At 42.6% G+C, this 19,554-nt stretch overlaps 1 protein-coding gene across 1 annotated transcript in view; it reads left to right on the forward strand.

The window, feature by feature from the left end:
* The window catches only part of LOC123754090 (uncharacterized), a 30,583-nt gene extending 14,346 nt beyond the window's left edge, over positions 1-16,237 (forward strand). Inside the window, 4 exon segments of the mRNA XM_045736250.2 lie at positions 209-398; positions 8,766-9,194; positions 13,120-13,251; positions 14,481-16,237. Coding sequence (XP_045592206.2) covers positions 209-398; positions 8,766-9,194; positions 13,120-13,251; positions 14,481-14,569 — 840 coding nt within the window. The 3' untranslated portion in view covers positions 14,570-16,237.
* Positions 16,238-19,554: the final 3,317 nt, after the last annotated feature.

Genomic DNA, 19,554 nt, shown 5'->3' on the forward strand with positions numbered 1-19,554 from the left:
GCTCTCTTTCTGCAACTATAATTAAGAATTAGGTTCAGGTAATTACAATTTAGGTAATAATATTAACACACAAATATGCTACATAGCCTTCCGTCATAGGTGCTTTCTTTTGATAATCACTTAACACACAAATAGCAAATTTCATAGCTATCCCCCCCCTCACTACAACTCCAATCACTGACCTTATCTTGTCCCCTTTTATTTTTAGGATGTCAGAGTAGTTTTGTCAGATGGCAGAAGTTTACAAGGACAAGTAGTTCATCAGACTCGGCCAAGCACATTAAATAAACAAAGTGGCCAAGGGAACCAGGATTGCAGTGTGTGGGATGTGGCCGTCGTCGTCACTACCAGCCCTCTGCCTTCTGCTCTCCCATTGGCTTCTGACTTGCCACCCAAAGGTAACAGCTTGCTTTAAAAGACAACCCACTTTTTGTTCTAATACTATTTTGCTAGTTTTCAACTGGAATTTCCACTTTTGGATAATAGGCTGTTTTATTAAAACATATATACTGTAATGTTTTAATAAAACATTAAAAACAATGAAATGTGACTGTCTTTCACCTTCACATTTGTTTTACATGCAGATTGTACTGAAATATCTTGATTCCGATACGATTATCGATTCCCATTCCAATTCTTTTAAAATATATAGTTGGATACTTATTTTTCTGAAAATTTGTGTATTTTACTCTGAACAAATTAATGATTTACATTATGAGCCTGGTAAATGCAAGCGATGAGTCACAATAACGTGGCTGAGGTATGTTGACCAATCCACACACTAGATAATGAAGGGACGACGACGTTTTGGTCCATCCTGGACCATTCTCAAGTCGATTGTTCTCAAGACCGAAACGTCGTCGTCCCTTCATTTCCTTGTAAATGTATTAATAATTTTATAGATTGATTTAAGAATAGGAAACAATTAGTAAATCCAGTGATGTCTTTGCTGCACTGGCAGTCCAACAATCATTAGTAAAGGATAAATGCGTAACACTGTTAATTTCCTTCAGTATCTTGTCTCTAACACTCACATATGCTGTGTTTCCTGCACAATATGTTCTTTTAAATATTTTCTGGAAGAAATGTGGTAATTTAGGCAGATATAGTTTGAGAGTCATTATATCCTAGACTAAGGGTCTCGGTAGCACAGTCGGGTTAGTTCTCGACACACAACCGAGAATTCCGGGTTCGAATCCTGGGCAGGAAAGAAATGGTTGGGCACATTTCCTTTCACCTAATGGCTCTGTTCACCTAGTGGTAAGTAGGTACTCAGGAGTTAGTCAGCTTGTTGTGGGGTTGTATTCTGGGCGGGGGGTCAGTACTTCGGCTTGGGGGGGGGGGGCTCGATAAAAGCCAAAATGTGTATTGTGACGGTAACGCGTTGGTGATCGGCTGTTCAAAAGCTAGGGCTATGGCCTCGTCACATATAGAAACAAAAAATAGAAAATCTGGAACTTCGTCTGTGGTAAGTAAATGAGAAGACACACAAAACACGAGTAAATTTAACAATGAGATTTTAATTACGTTAGAAAAGCAAAACATGAATAAAATGGACATACAAATTGGAACATAAAATCAATCAATCAAAATAATAAGAATAATCAAATGGCAAAATGAAAAGTTACGTTAAGACAAGTGAGTAATAACAAGTGTATAACAAACAATGTAAATATGGATGCAGGAATATTGGCTTTAAGCTGCCACCTCTCTTAGTACACGTAAGCCAGAGCTTAGTCTACCAACGAGACGTGTTAACTTGTTGAAAGCACTGGATATTCTGAGATCGGTAGGTCGTGTGGCCCCAGACATCAGGTAGTGTGGCGGGTGGAGGGCAGGTGCAACTGGACACGCAGCCAATCAGCGATGAGCAGGCGACAGACAGGTAGTTTGGTGGTTCGAGGTGGAGCAGGTGTTCCTGGCTGCATACGTTTGCGCTCTGGCAAACCTTGGTGTTGTATTTGTTGGATATTTCTTCCATATTAGTTGTATAGGGATGTATATAGCGACGAACTTGGGAGGGAAGAGCAGGCTCAATCTCTTGAAGGAGATTATCGTCACAACTCTCCCCCGAAGCCTGCGGTTCTGGAAGAAGTACGTCGTTATGTGGTGGAGTAATAGATGGAGTCGCTTCTACTTCATAAACTTTGGAGGGAGCATCGGCTAAGATGTTGTCGGAACCTTGGTATAGCGTGTCTCCAGGTTGAATTTCTGCAGTTATCAAGCCCATAGTAGAAGACATTGTGATGAGAAGTGGGCGTGCTGCAGGAGGTGTAGGGTGGTGTGGTCCGTGTTGATGGTAGACCGAGCACTTTTCAGGTGTGGAGTAAAGTGCTGGAGCTTCAGGATGATGAAGAGTAGCTCCTTGCCAATTGTTTCGTAGTTCCTTGTAGCAGTAGTCGCTGACAGGTGTGTTCTCCTCGCCTCGTTGCTGCATCACGACACCGCCAACGTCGGTACCACTGGCGTCGACATGGAGGATGAAGGGCTTATCTGACGAGGTGAGAGTGGTATTAGAATATGGCAAAGGAGCACTATTAGGGTCCTGAAAATGGTTGGAATTATCAATATGGATTTTTGAATGAGAAAGCGTGGACTCCTTGTCGGTGCTTTCGGGAGGAGAAGCTGGGAAGGTCTCACTGTGGATGTAGGGTTCTGTGAAGGTAGAATACTTGATCATGACAGTGGGAGGAGTACCATTATATTGCTTCAGGAGGTTGACGTGGCACAGCTGGGTCTTCCGCCGCTTATCTGGAGTCTTGATAACGTAGTTGTTGTTGTTTCTGCACTCCTTGACGCAGTAGGGTCCTGAAAACCTGTTTTGTAAAGGAGAACCTGGGATAGGAAAGTATGCAAGTACGAAGTCTCCCGGCTTAAATTTTCTTACTTTGCTGGTCTGGTCGTAATGAGTCTTCATCCTCTCCTGGGCTTTCAATAGATTATCATGGGCAAAACGGTGGACTCTCTCTAGAATGTGTTGAAGGTTTTGAAGAAACTGGGGCACATTCTGATGCTCACTGAAGGTGGCATCTCGGAGAGAGTCTTTGAAAGCCTTAAGGGGAGTACGGCACTTACGGCCGTAGAGCATCTCATAAGGAGATACTCCTAGGGACTCATTGGGAAGACTTCTGTAAATACACATTATAAGGTCGATTTGCTTATCCCAATCCTTAGAGGTTTCACTACAAAACTTTTTCAAGAGTGCTTTGATAGTCTGATGACTACGCTCAAGAGAACCCTGTGAAGCAGGATGATAGGGGCTGGACAATACCTGTTTGATGTTGAACTCCTCCAGTGTCCTTTTGAAGAGATCACTAGTGAAGTTGGTACCACAGTCGCTCTGAATCTCCCTGGGAAATCCGTATTGAGTGAAGATCTTCAATAGATGTTTTACAACCGTAGCAGCCGTGATGTTCTTCACTGGAACTGCTATGGGAAATCTGGTGGTAGGACACAGGATGGTTAAGATATAGGCGTTACCTGAACTGGTCCGAGGTAAAGGACCAACACAGTCTATTATAAGTGTGTGGAAAGGTTCCACAGGCACCTGTATGGGAATCAGTGGCGCTCTGGGAATGGAGATGTTCGGTTTGCCTGCCATCTGACATGTATGACACTGTTTTACGTACTGTTTGACGCTATTTACCATACCTGGCTAGTAGTAGTCTTGACGAATTCCATGGTAAGTCTTGTTGAAGCCGTAGTGGGAGAGTGCTCCGTGGGCCAGGTGTAGAATAGTGGGCCGCAGGCTGGTGGGAATCACAAGTTGTTCGATGTTGGCCCAATCGTCCTCCTCCTTCAGTTTACTGGGTCTATATCTGCGGTAGAGCAAGTCGTTCTCTAGGAAGAACCCAGGAATACTGTCGGGTTGAGTCTCAGCCTGGAAAAACAATGGTATTAAAGTAAGATCTTCCCTCTGCAACTTACGGAACTCCAACTTGGTCAGATTCGGGGGTAGTTTCTGAGGGTCTTGAGGGACAGCGGTAGCAGTAGAGTCAGCTGGCTGTGGACGTGCGGCTTGTGCACGGGTGGTCACGAGAACCGGAGGAGAAACTTCATCATTCTCTTGAACCTCTGCTGGAACATACGCTAGTATAGGGTTAATTGGCACAGAGGTACACACCTGGGGTTTGTCCATGACGATCAGGTTGGTCGGTTGCAGGTCTTCTGCCAAGTCGTTGCCTAGGAGAAGTTGCACTCCAGGCATGGGAAAAGGCTTTTCCCTGACGGCGACTTGGACTTCTCCGTTCACGTAGGGACAATCCAGGTGGACTCTGGCGAGAGGGTATGGAGTGGTAGCAGTGAGGTCAGTGATGAAGACAGTTTCTCCGGTGTAGGCGAGGTTGGGCACAGCCGACTTCAAGATGATCGATTGAAGAGCCGCTGTGTCCCTCAAGATCTTCAATTTGAAACGTCCCTCCGGATTTGAACCGTTGGCAGAGACAGTTCCAGTATACAGGTGGTTACTGAAAAGAGAAAGATCATTAACATTAACACCAACATTCATCACAGGCTTACCGGACTTAGGAGGAGTTGGTTTGGGTTTCTGTGTGTCAGTGGTTAATTTGTATTGAGACTTACCACACTTTATCTTGAGATTATCTTGAGATGATTTCGGGGCTTTAGTGTCCCCGCGGCCCGGTCTTCGACCAGGCCTCCACCCCCAGGAAGCAGCCCATGACAGCTGACTAACACCCAGGTACCTATTTACTGCTAGGTAACAGGGGCATAGGGTGAAAGAAACTCTGCCCAATGTTTCTCGCCGGCGCCTGGGATCGAACCCAGGACCACAGGATCACAAGTCCCGCGTGCTGTCCGCTCGGCCGACCGGCTCCATACAGCAGTACCAATTTCTACCATCTAATTGGTCATTATGTCTGTATTTATGATGGTCCACATAGTTACAAATCTTATAATCTAAACAGGAGGATGGGTTGGAATTTTAATTATGCCCGGTAACCATTTCATTAAAAATAGTAAAGGATTTAAGAAAAAAATGCCGACTTCTATTTTCAACATATTTTAAGCAACATAGAATGGTAGACACAAAGAATCCGTCTAAAGCCTAACAAACTGCATTTGTCAGAAGGTGCGCCGGTGGTATGGTATTTGGACACTTGGACATGGACACTTGTCTATGGTATGTCCATAGAGTCTACTTGCAGTACAATTGCGAGCCAGCTTGATCGGTGCTCACTTTCTCGTAACTGTACCACGACTTCTTACTGGAGGATGGTTCGGGTGTCAGCCGGTGGATGAGGCTGTAAGTGTCAGCCGACTTAGCACACTTCAGGTAGTCGGTTTCTTCTTTATCTGCTAAGTATAGACGGACAGGAGGCGGCACACACCTCAAGAATTCTTCAACTAGCATCAGGTTGACGAGTTCTGTAAAAGTAGAGACATGTGCTGCTTCCAGCCATTTCATAAAATATCTCCGTTTTGTGTTAGCAAACTCGAGGAAGGTAGTGGTACTTGCCTTCAGGTGGTCACGGAATTTCCTTCGATAACTTTCTGTGGAGAGGAGGTAGGCGTCCAACACTGCTTGTTTCAGAGTCTGGTAGTCATTCTCAGACGCTAAAGTACTGAGTGTGACTGCAGCTCTACCTGTAAGATGGACTCTGAGAAGTGTGGCCCATTGGTCGACAGGCCAACCGAGTTGATTAGCAAGGGTTTCAAAGGTGGTGAAAAACACATCAACTTCTGCTTCTACAAAGGATGGCATTAACTTACTTGCATGTGATATATTAAAACTGACGGGAAGATTGGCAGTAGCTTGCTGGCGTTGAGCGAGGTGTGAAGTTTCCAACGTGTATTCTCGTTGACGACACTCTAGAGCCAGAGTCGCTTGTTGCTGGTCATGTTCACGTTGCATCTCCAACTCGCATCGTTTTGTTTCCAGCTGTACTCGTTCCCGCTCCTGGAGCATTGCAACCTCACGTTCCTGGAGGGCGAGTTCACGTTCCTGTTCTTCTTTCTTCAAGGCACTTTCACGTTCCTTGAGGGCGAGTTCACGTTCCTTGAGGGCGATTTCTCGTTCGTGTTCTTCCTTTCGTATGGCAGCTGCTTCCCTTTGCTGCTCGAGGGCTTCCCTTTGCTGTTCACGTTCAATCTTGGCCAGCTCTAGTTTGAGTTTCATCGTGGCCAAATCAGTTTTATCTGCAATATAGTAAGTTTCATGAGTTTCAGAGTCTATCTTACCTTGCTCTAAGAAATGATCCAGTAACAGGTTGTGTATTTCACTCTTGTTGGCTTGGTAGGGAACTGTTAGTTGATACTCATGTGGAAGAGTTTGTAATTCAGCTCTCTTGGCATGACTTAAAGTCCCTATTGCACCTGCTGGATCTGCACGGAAATCTTGGAGACGAAACATGGTGAAATTAGCAAATAAATGTACAACGAATATACCGTTATAGTGAATGTCAGAAACAGGACAACGTGGCAACTGGTACCTATCCTGTGGGATCTTTAACAATTAAAGTTAAGTAAAAGATGTTAAATGATTAATTTAAATCAAAGGCGCAGGAAATCTTGTACCCGGTACTCATGTAAGAGGATAAGGGCAAGAAAATCCTACTAACAAATGAAACAGAGTTTCGAAAACAAATGAAACAGTTAATTGCCTCAAAAGTAAAATTGGTAGTCCAAGGATGTAGGCATACCTTGCCGAGTCTCTATAGGACATAAGCAAGTTTTTCCTACTGAAATTAATATGATACTTACAGAATTAGCGAACTTTTGTGCTCTGAAAAAGTAAGCTAATTCCCTACCGTTGTATGTATCATCATCTCTGACTGACGTGTAGGGGTGCGAGGTGTCAACTGGTGACGAGAACTGCTGCTGAGGTCCCAATTCAGCAACTGAAGTTCGAGCTAGAGGAACTATGGCCCTCTTTGTCCTCCTACTGTCAGATTGCAGAAGATTAGGTGCACTTGACCCGGGGCAGACCACAGTACCAGGGTACCAATATGATGATCTGTCAAAAATGAGAAATATCCAAGGGACAAAAGATGGTAAACACGAGTAATAACACGGAGGGGAGAGATGACCAATTAAGAGTATGACTGAGGCCTACAGTCACCACGTAATCCAAAGTTGTCTCACCTTCACCATATGCTACTCTCGTAATGCACAATACACACCGCACCATATAAAAAATGAAATTGAATATGAAAAATAGTAAAAGCTACGTTAACAAAGTTAAATACGCTTACCATTAATTACTACTTGGCACCAGTACCTGAGTGAAGCTCCTAGGACAGGCCCCCATTTAATATGTGACGGTAACGCATTGGTGTTCGGCTGTTCAAAAGCTAGGGGTATGGCCTCGTCACATATAGAAACAAAAAATAGAAAATCTGGAACTTCGTCTGTGGTAAGGTAATGAGAAGACACACAAAACACGAGTAAATTTAACAATGAGATTTTAATTACGTTAGAAAAGCAAAACATGAATAAAATGGACATACAAATTGGAACATAAAATCAATCAATCAAAATAATAAGAATAATCAAATGGCAAAATGAAAAGTTACGTTAAGACAAGTGAGTAATAACAAGTGTATAACAAACAATGTAAATATGGATGCAGGAATATTGGCTTTAAGCTGCCACCTCTCTTAGTACACGTAAGCCAGAGCTTAGTCTACCAACGAGACGTGTTAACTTGTTGAAAGCACTGGATATTCTGAGATCGGTAGGTCGTGTGGCCCCAGACATCAGGTAGTGTGGCAGGTGGAGGGCAGGTGCAACTGGACACGCAGCCAATCAGCGATGAGCAGGCGACAGACAGGTAGTTTGGTGGTTCGAGGTGGAGCAGGTGTTCCTGGCTGCATACTTTGCGCTCTGGCAAACCTTGGTTTTGTATTTGTTGGATATTTCTTCCATATTAGTTGTATAGGGATGTATATAGCGACGAACTTGGGAGGGAAGAGCAGGCTCAATCTCTTGAAGGAGATTATCGTCACAGTATGAATACATTCTGGCTTCCTGTCCCCTGACACAATGAATTATTATTATTATCAGTATTTTCATTTTAGGAGGATGGGGTGATAGAAAGTCATCCGATTCATATTTTTACATTTATAACTTTCATCCATTCCCGAGTGCACAACTGACACCTCATCCATTCCCGAGTGCACAACTGACACCTCATCCTTTCCCGACTGCACAACTGACACCTCATCCATTCCTCTCACCGTTTTTTTAAATTTTCCCCATTCTCCTATTTACCCTTGACTTATAGATGTGTCACACCAGACCCCATATATCTTTCCATTTATGAAATTTACTTCAAATTCTTCTCTCCTCCTCCTCCTCCTCCTCCTCCTCCTATGCCATTTTTTGTTAAACACGCACTCAATTCCTCATCCATTCAATTCCAAAGTCACCGCCCCTCTCTTTTGCCTGTTGCTCCTCCAAACACTTATATTTTACATTTACAAGAATAACCATTCATTTTTCTTTTGCCCAACCACTTGGGGTGGACGGTAGAGCGATGGTCTCGCTTCATGCAGGTCGGCATTCAATCCCCGACCGTCCAAGTGGTTGGGCACCATTCCTTCCCCCCATCCCACCCCAAATCCTTATCCTGACCCCTTCCCAGTGCAATAAAGTCCTAATGACTTGGTGCTTCTCCTGATAGTTCCCTTCCCTTCTTCCTACAATATTAAATATTTTAAATCTTCAGTGGTAAATACAGTACAGTATATACAATAATATTTTATCATCGCAGAAAATATTATCCACTTATTAAAACTTATTTGCAGGTTTGCCGGTTATTGTAGCTGGTTATGGAGTTTTCTCTCCCAATTGTCTGCCTACGCCAACCTTGTCTCAAGGTGTTGTATCAAAAGTGATCAGTTTTGCAGCCCATACACTTCACTGGCCCTCACACCCGGTCTCTAGAGAAGACAGTCAGTTGTGTATAAATACCATTGAGAAACATGGTAGTATTGTGGGTAGTAGCACTACTGATGTTTTGAAGCAGAGAGATGTTCTTATGAAGCAAAGTGTAGACTCAAGTTTAACATCTAGATGTGTAGATCATAAACTTACCGAGTCTGAAAGAAATACCGATGGCAGTATGTTTGTGACGAGTGATCCGAAGAGTATGGTGCCGGTGATAATGCAGACGACGTGTGCGGTCTATGCCGGCACAAGCGGTGGACCTGTTGTGTCAGTTCATCCTCAGCATGGTGAGTTAACCCACCACACTCAGTATTACTTTTAACATTGTTTTATTGATAATAATTGATTAGATTGATCTAATGCTGAGATGCTATGCACCTTTGTATATACTGTATGATTGATCTTATGCTGAGATGCTATGCACCTTTGTATATACTGTATGCAAAACTATACTAAATTAAATTAAAATGTGTACATTAGTTTCATAGTCTTGGTAACACTTATGAATTTATAGTGTTTACTTAGAGTACAGTATAAGGGAAAGTACATCACCATGTAGCTATTGTTATAGACAGGATTACAATTCTTGGACTGCCAAGTTACACAAAAATTTTGTAATCATAATTTATATCTATGCATGTACTTACCTAGTTTTGCTTGCTGGGGTTGAGCTTCGGCTCTTTGGTCCTGCCTCTCAACTGTCAGTCAACCGGTGTACAGAGTCCTGAGCCTGTTTGGCTCTATCATGCTTACATTTGTCAGGTATGGGGGCTTCACCATTGTGCAGTCCCTGTGGCGAAGTGGTAAGACACTCGCCTGGCATTTCGCGAGCGCTTTTGCCTGGGTTTGTATCCTGGCCGGGGGAGGATTTTTCTTGACGCCAATCCTTAACTGTAGCCTCTGTTCCCCCAGCAGTGAATGGGTACTTGATTGTTAAACGATTTGGTGGGTCGTGTTCTGGGGAAAATTAGAAATAAGGACTTGCCCGAAATGCTTTGCATGCTAGTGGCTGTACAAGAATATAAGAACTCTTATACTACAGTATATGTATACAGTATATACAAAAAACTAAATTTAAACTGTGTATGAATTCTGCCTCCACCACATTTCATTAGTTAGCTACCCTAACACTAAAAAAGTTCTTTCTAGTGTCTCTATGGCTCATTTGGATACTCAATTTTCACCTGTGTCCCTTAGTGTGTGTTCCCAGTTAGTAAGCTGTCTTTATCTACCCTATCAATTCCTCTGAGAATGTTGTATATGATCATGTCTTCCCTAACTCTTCTGTCTTCCATTAACGTGAGGCTAAGTTCCCGTAGTCTCTCCTCGTAGTTCATACCCCTCAGCTTGAGTACTAGTCTAAGGGCATACCTCAGAACCTTCTCCAATTTAGTCTTGTGCTTGATGACATATTTGTTTTCCGCTCAGGCTCCAATTTACCCCTTCTGCCTTGGCTGAGGTTAGGGTCAAGTAGCTTGCACATTGCATGCTAGGTTTAGGTTGCTGTAGCGAGCTCAGTTAGTCGCCCGCTCGAATGCCCCGGGGCTACCCAGTTTTGGTTTTCGGGGCCCGGACTTTGGGAAGTTGGTCGGTTCAACCTTGGTTCAGTCCGCTCCCCTTCGTCCTCCCCTTGTTGGTGTGGTTCACCGTTCTCCCCCCCCCCCCTCCCCCTGCTTCCGGCTCCCAAACGTCTGAGGGTTTCAGGGTGGGGGCAAGGTTTAGCTGGGGATGAAACTCGGGCGGCTCCGGGGGTCTCCCCCCATTCGAGGCAGGGACGGAAGCATTTGAGCTGGTTCCTCCCACCGAGGCTTCTAGGTCCTTTCCAGCAGGTCCATTTCTTGGATGCATTTCCCTTGGACTCTGCCTTTTCTTCAAGGGTGGAGGGCATTGAGGACTGGTCTGCCCCAGATCCTGGTTTGAAGGATTCCGGGGTTGGGTGGAAGGCAGCCTGGGGCGCTTGGGCTCCTTTCGATCCTGCCTAAGCTTTGGTGCCTTTGGGGCAGGGTCTTCTGTTGCAAGGTTCGGGTTTTTGTACCCCCTTTCATGGTACGAATTTGATATGGGGTCGGCTCATACTGGGTTCGTTTCCAGGTTCCTTTGGGTTCCCCAGTGGCGTCCTTCCAGAGGCTTTCTACCTCTTGAATTTCTCCTGCAGAGGTTTAGGTGGCCCTTGCTGCATACCTCTTGCTCAACCCAGATTTTGCCTCTGTGCTTGACCTGGCCTCCATTGACTTCGGGTGTTCTTCGCTGTATTGGATACATTACAAGGTACCAGCATCTTCCAGGCTTGCAGACTGCCCTTTCTTTTTGTTGGGGGCGTGGCATACGTTCTGTCATTCCCATACACTTGAGTGGAGAGAGCTCACTACAGTGTTGCAGGTGTTCTTAATACAACTGTATCATGTATTTGAGCATCTTAATGCGTGCTTGTATGCCCCTGTGCTCCTTCGCAACGTTGGTGTGCTCTAGGTGCACGTCCAGGTCCCTTCCCTTTCGGCTGCTTTGGCTGCAGAGGATCTTCGCGCTCGTGGGCATTTGGCCTTCGTTCTTCACTTCTTTTCCACGACCCCACCCCTCGCCCCTTCCTTTCCTCCCGGAGGAGGAAGGGTTGTCACAAACGAGCAGTGTGATGACGTGTTGCTTGTTTGCTTGTTTTTCTTTGGGGGAGTGTCTAGCCTTTGTTCAGTTTCAGGGTTGCAATATTTCTACCAGGAGGGGTCTGTTTTGAAGTGCCTACCTTTCTGGATACTCAACCCCGGTCAATGGCAGACATGAATACTTTCAGACATGTGAGTTTCGTAGACCATTGCTCCCCTCGCCTCTCGAGGGAACCATGTTCCGGTTAGTGGTCCCTGGTAGCCGTAACAACTCCATATGACTGAAGCCCCGTACTGTTCTAATATTAGCTAATATCAGTTCAAAAGCTCCAAGGAGCCTCCGGGACTCTACCCAGAAAATGGCGTTTCATTACATTCAGCGCTGGTTTTTTGAGTCATTTTTGTGTTTAATTTTTCCTATTAAAGCAGGATCAAGATCAAAGGCAGAAATTGTCTCCTTGCCATTGGCAATCAAATCCATGTGTGTGTGTGTGTGTGTGTCTAAAGTACAATTCAGAATTATTTCAAAGGTACGAAGATTGAGAAATGCTGGTCTAATGAATGAACTGTAAATTATTTTTCAGTTAACACTTTCGCCCGGGCATGACGCAGCATTGCGTCATCCGTTTACTGTCGGTAATGCCGGGGATGACACAGCATTGCATCATCGACTTTAAATAATCGCCAAAAATCAGGTTTTTATCCGATTTTTGGGGGACTGGTTTTAAAATGCGCGCCGATGTCTTCCCATTTTCTTTGTTGAGCCTTGTGGCCCTCAGGCGGCTTGGCACACGCCGTGGGCCCATTGTTTTCGCTCCACTGTTGTGACCAATGTCGCCTCCTCTCGCATCTCAAACGTGTGAACATTTCGGCTATTTTCCGTGGCTATATTTCTTACTGCGGCTTTAGAAACTATCTACGCTTACTCCACGATGGATAGTGATCATGAACAAGGCCCTTCCAGGAAGAAAATTGCGAAAGAAAGGCTTGAAAAGGGCGGGAATTGGGAGTGTAGCTGGAAGGCGTCTGAGCGCTCACTTGCGGCTAACGCGTGGCCCGTCTTCAACTCATCGGCGGTTGGAGCGTGACCAGGTTTTTTATTTTATATGCTAATGTTCCTCTAGAGAATTCTATTGCGAACCCATTGAGACCAAAATGAAAGACCTAGGACGAAAATTGAGGTGACCAGAGTGAAAATAGTGAAAACATTTTATCGCGTTTGCACGCTCCTGGGTAACTCGTTCGCACTTTCTCTGTTTGCTGTGGGTAATTAGCCAGGCTTTTGGAGTTTATATGCATTTAGTGCTGTAGAGAATTCTATTGCGAACACAATGATACCAAATTTAATCTCGTAGGACGAGAATTAAGGTGACAAAGTTGAAGAGAATATACACTTTTCAGAATTTACGTGCGCTCCCGTGACACCCTGGGTCCCATATCGCACAGTTGATGGGTGGCGCGCGGGGTACGCCAAAGTGTTAATAGTACGGTATATACATATACTGTATAACTAATTTTCTTTGAGAATAATTTGTTCATAGTGTAGTATTACGAAAAGCCATGTTGCCTTAGTTGGATCATTGGTTAGCTTTACTGGTGTTAATTATATTTTCAGGGTTGCAAGTGATTGGCATTGTTGTTTGCAACACAAAAGATACCGCCAACAAAGCCACTTTTCCGCACATTAACCTGGCAATTCCTGTCCCAGCCATCATTAAAATCATCGAGGCATTTATATCATCTGGGGGTAAGTGTTTAGTGTAAACATTCTCGCTCACTCTCTTGCCTCCCATTTTTACTGCCTCTCCTCTACCTGCTTCCCATTGTATGCCTTCTACCCCCCTGCCCCTCTCCCGTCTCGCTATCTGTCTTGTGCCTCCCATTGTATGCCTTCTACCCCCCTGCCCCTCTCCCGTCTCGCTATCTGTCTTGTGCCCTGAATACCCATCTCCTGCCCCAGTACCCTCTTCTTCTTCTCCCTATCCCTCTCCTACTCCATACACATCTCCTTTGCCTCTACCCCTCTCCTGCCCTAGCCTCATATATCTTCTGCCCTGATATCTTCCTGGGGTAGTATGGTAGGCTCTGATGTCTTCCCTGGGGTAGTATGGTAGACTAATATCTTCCTGGGGTAGTATGGTAGGCTCTGATATCTTCCCTAAGATAGTATGGTAGGCTCTGATATCTTCCTGGGGTAGTATGGTGGACTCTGATGTCTTCCTGGGGTAGTATGATGGGCTCTGATATCTTCCCTGGGGTAGTATGATGGGCTCTGATATCTTCCCTGGGGTAGTATGATGGGCTCTGATATCTTCCTAGGGTAGTATGGTAGGCTCTGATATCTTCCTGGGGTAGTATGGTAGGCTCTGATATCTTCCTAGAGCAGACTGGTAGGCCCTGATATCTTCCTGGGGTAGTATGGTAGGCTCTGATATCTTCCTAGGGTAGTAGGGTAGGCTCTGATATCTTCCTGGGGTAGTATTGTAGGCCCTGATATCTTCCTGGGGTAGTATGGTAGGCTCTGATATCTTCCTGGGGTAGTAGGGTAGGCTCTGATATCTTCCCTGGGTAGTATGGTGGGCTCTGGTATCTTCCTGGGGGTAGTATGGTAGACTGATATCTTCCTGGCATAATATGGTAGGTTCTGATATCTTTCTGGCATAGTATGGTAGACTGATATCTTTCCTGGGGTAGTATGGTAGGCTCTGATATCTTCCCTGGGGTAGTATTGTAGGCTCTGATATCTTTCTGGGGGTAGTATGGTAGGATTTAGTATCTTCCTGGGGTATTATTGTAGGCTTTAGTATCTTCCTGGGGTAGTATGGTAGGCTCTAATATCTTCCGCAGGTAATATATTAGGTGTGGTATCCATTTAGCTGTAAATTTTACCTTATATTTTTTTCAGCTACTGTAGAATGACGCTTCATCTATAGTGGAATCTTAAAGATGTTGGTCATTTGTCTTATTTTCCAACAGACAAGATGGTGTTGCGGTACCTGGATGCTGAGTGTGCTGCCGCATCGCAACTTTGGTCACTGGGAATCACACCTCAGTCACGCTTGTGAACGTGTCGATTCTTTCTTTATTAATTGAATTCTTTGGACGTATTTTTGGAATATAGTTCATTGTGTCAGGGGATAGGCAGTCAGTGTGTATATATATATATATATATATATATATATATACATTTTAGGCCTATATTGAGGTTCGACCCTGGGGTTTAATTGGAGATTAAATGAATGCTTGGTAGTCGGTGTGATATTAACACAAGAATACAGCATCTCGTAAATGTTGTATTATGTAGAGTATGTAATTTAGCAGTGTGAGAGAGAGGATATGATAGGAGAAAAGGCAAAGTAGAAGGAATGTCATGGCCACTGAACATTCACTGGTGATGACACATAGCAAAAAACGACTAAATTAATGACTGAATTGTGCACAGTATTAGTGTTGCAGAATGAAGGTTGGGATAAATTCTAATAAGATGAAGATTATAAATCAATGTAACAAATGATTGTTATGAGAGGTTATCTTGACATGATTTTGAGGCTTAGCATCCCCGCGGCCTGGTCCTCGACCTGGCCTACTTTTTGTTAGACATCCCTAGGAAGCAGCCCGTAGCAGCTGTCTAACTCCCAGGTACTGTACCTATTTACTGCTAGGTAACAGTAAAAGGTGAAAGAAACTCTGCCCATTTGTCTCTGCCGGCGCCGGGAATCAAACCCGGGCCACAGGATTATGAGTCCTGTGTGCTGTCCACTCAGCTACTAGACCCATTGTGGTGGAGGGAGGAGAGAGAAGCAGTGTGGTGTGCTGTATCAATACAGACACAATATTTATGGATTTCAAAAACATGCTATATGGCAGCACTTAAATCACACTCAAACAGTCTGGATAACTATTATCTTCAGATTTAAATTACATAATCCAACATAGTTTACCTTCTATGTATTGGTATACTGTACCTCCATTCTGTGATGTATGATGTTAAAAAATGGACCAAGCTTACTGTTTCCCCAAGTGAAATTAAAGTGTAATGGATACTGTAATTAAAGGAATGTGATAGTAACAGTGCTGTATGCTGTATATAATAAAAATGTAAAATGCTTATCTTTTAAAATGATATTGGTAATTATACCAAGTGACTTTATGGTTTCCTCATTGTATAAGCATTGTATATTAGGTCACCAAGTAATATATGTTGTATACAGTACCTCTTTATATATATTTGTAATAAAGCTTCAGTAAGTCTGTATCACTATCATGTTATCTGTTATACTTTATTAGCTTTGTTACAGTTACCACTCTTATCCATGTCATTTTTCTTCAAATTTTCTCAACACTTCAAAATTGCACAATACACGAAAAATTTTAACGCAGATAATGAGTCACAATAATGTGGCTGAAATATGTTGACCAGACCACACTCTAGAAAATGAAGGGACGACGACGTTTCGGTCCGTCGTCGACCATTCTCAAGTCGACTTGAGAATGGTCCAGGACGGACCGAAACGTCGTCGTCCCTTCACCTTCTAGTGTGTGATCTGGTCAACAAAATTTAAACACTAGTCTGATATGATTGCTGATCCTAGAAGTAAATGTTCTTACTGGGTGGTGTTCTTAGTGTTCTTACTTCTTATATTATGTTGGGTTCTAGTGCCATAAGTACATGTATCATCTACACATTCTTTTGTGTACTGCATATGCATTCTTTGTATAAATAGTGTAATGCATTTATAGTTTTTCTTCTACATCCTAATACGTGCATAATTTGACACTCAAGTACATACATATGAAAATGTGTAGTTTTGAAAATCAGTATACTGTATATTTATATTTTTAATTTGGTTTCCATGCTATACAGAAAGAAATTTGTTTATCGGCTTAACTTTCCATTCTGATGGTGCCAGGAAGGCCCTTATTGCTTAATTGGTTCATGTAACTGCAATGATGGCAAATTCTATCATCATTTTAACACTTAATTTGTGATGTAGTGGGAATGAAATTGATGTTCTTAAAACAAACATAACTGTGGCAAATATTTTATGCCCGCACCCTATACCGCGGGATACTTCCAGTACATAGTTTTAAGTTGAAAAAATATAATAGAAAGTTTTTTCAAGAGTCAAGTGCCCTGAGGTCATTGATAACGAACACCCTTACTTGTGAACCCCCTATGAACATGATAAGGTTACTCTGTGTGGTTTGTCATAGAATTGTTCAGTCAGCTCCGTCCCAATCCGACTGCAAGTAGTGTAAATTCTATATAGAATTTTTATGAGAAAAAGACTATAATCGTGGCTTATAAGAAGAAATGTGTTGGTAGTGATACATTGGTGTCAAAATGTATCACATCTATACAATTAGAAATGAGAGTGGACATAACGAAGCATTCAGATAAAGGAGAAACAGCAGCACAGAGAAACCATATCTATAGAGCAAATCATTCATCACTTGGGAATACAATATTATAAAAAAATATACGAATTTTACAACATGCTAGATTCATCTCCAGTGCAAACCTAGAATAACAATTATGACATAAATGGAAAAACTGTACTTATCAACCAGGATGTGATTCATACATCAGGCTGCAAGCAGCCGTGTCCAACAGCCTAGTTGATGAGTCCAGCAATTAGGAGGCCTGGTTGAAGATCGGGCCTTTGGGATGTTGAGCCCTGAAATCATCGCAAGGTATGGTTCATGGTTTGCTATAGTTGGGGAGAGGAAGCCTGTTAGGCGTCTCAAGATCAACCATTGACCTTTCCCAAGATGCAACATACAACAGTTCCCTTCTCAGAACCTAATTACTGCTAGATGAATAGAGGCATCAGGTAAAAGGAAACATTGTTCAAATGCTTTTCCAATCAGGAGAATCAACGCTGGACCTTCTGCTGTACTTACCACTGCACCACACAACCCTATTATTGTGGATTGACGACCAGGATAATAGGATGCCTGTTACCAATATGCCTATACAGGAGAAGGCTCATAGTCTTTAACAAGAAATATATTTGGCAGTGCTAATGATGATGTTTGAATGTGAATTCACAATAAGACAAATAAGAAGCAAAATCAGAAATATTCAGGCACAGGCAGGAGTGGAGAGGAGAGGTATAATGTATGAGAGAAGTCAAACCATGCAACACTACATGTTTGTGAGTCAAAACACCCATTTCACTTATGGTAAAAGGAGAAATGCTTGGAGTGACTCTGTGTACATGTGGCTCAGGCTTGGGTACAAATATTACTGGGAATATGGGATAGGTGTTCATGATAATGACACGAAGTGTAAACTATGTGGTATGTTAAGGTCTCACACCCTTTCCCATTATGTTCTTGATTGTCCGTTGATTAATGTATATAGAAACACTGAGATAAGGACTGTTCCTGAACAAATAGCCTGGATGTGTCACAACGGAAAGGTTGATGATATTCTTGAGAGATACAAGAATTTTGCACCAAGACTGTAATCTTTTGTTGAATTATCTGCATGTCTCTTGCAAATCGTCTATACAGTATACTGTACCTAGGTCATAAAAGTATTTGTGTGTACGTCTGATACCATACTACTTGTGAAGGAGGAAATGTATATGTTTATCTCTCAGAATGTTGGGTAATATGTTTATTGCTTGTGATGTCTGTCTATGTATGTATTAACATGATGTACTGAACGGGGTGAGAATAGCTTGAGCTACCTCATCCCTTTGTGTATATTTTACCTCAATAAACTTATTTCAATTTCAATTTCAATGATGATGTATGTGTGGCAAGTTGTAGGAAGTTCAACAGGTTTAATACTTAGGGGCTAACTCACACAACACTGAACAGAGTAGGGAAGCTGAAAATACTGATGATACAACACAAAGTTAATTTGTTAATACATTTTCAGAAATAATTGAAGAGGGGGAACTTATGCATATCCCTGTCATCTCAAAATTTATTAGTAATACATAACTTTTATTTATTGCATAAATCTTAAAATCAAACCCATCCTCCTAAGGTTTCCCAATGTCAAGAAAACAGTCAATTTAAAGTGTCCTCCCCTAAGCAGAGGACAGTTTTTCCTGTCAGGTCCTCATAGTGTCCTCCCCTAACCTACCAGAGGACCAAAAACAGAAAACGGAACAATACGTCAGTTTCGCGAGCCGTTTCCATTTTCTAGTACAACAATTGTTGGCCTTATGTAATGCATACGATCAAAATGCGACGTTCTTTGTACGAGGACAGGTTGAATTTTCTGCAACCATTGGCATTTATGCCTGAGTCTATTTATACCCATCACATTCTCGGGACCTATCCATACTTAAATTAATAATTTAAATCATCTATTAGACTTGTGATGTAAAATGGGTATCATATTGATCTCATTCTATATTTCCCCCCTCACTTTTGTTTTTCACATTTTTATGTCCTCAAATGGAACATTTGTAATCAAATGCCACCTTTACCCTTTCAAGCTTTAACTTAATTACATAAGCACCTTATACAAGACGTCATCCACTGTCCCATACCACACTTCATTAAGAACATAAAAATTAAGGAAATAATGAACAATTTGTAAAATAATGACCCAGACAATTTCTTTAAAAGGTCAGATGTAACTCATACAAGATGCAACAGCTTCGAGTTCAACAAGCCACAATGTAGGACAGAAAACAGGAGATGCTTTTTTTACTCACAGGTTATAAACTCATGGAACTGCTTACCCATTGAAGCCGCAAATGCTAAAACATTGCTGTAATTCAAAATCCAGCTGGATAAAATGATATCAGCCCAACAGAATTCACTCACTTAAAACCAAAGCTGGAAATATTAGTGAAATACCAACTATGGTATATAAAGGTGCCACTCAGGCTCTGGCACCACCCATAGCTCTGCTATTCAACGAATCTCTAGTGTGTAATACTTTTAGCGATATCCTTAAAAAAAGCAAAAGTAACTCCAGTTCATAAAGGAGGCGAGACAGCTGACAAACAATTACAGACCAATATTAAACCTACAGATATGAAAAATATTTGAACAAATTATTTACAAACAGCTCGACTCC

This window comes from Procambarus clarkii, chromosome 6 (assembly GCF_040958095.1).
Source record: "Procambarus clarkii isolate CNS0578487 chromosome 6, FALCON_Pclarkii_2.0, whole genome shotgun sequence".
In the NCBI taxonomy this organism is placed as follows: domain Eukaryota; kingdom Metazoa; phylum Arthropoda; class Malacostraca; order Decapoda; family Cambaridae; genus Procambarus; species Procambarus clarkii.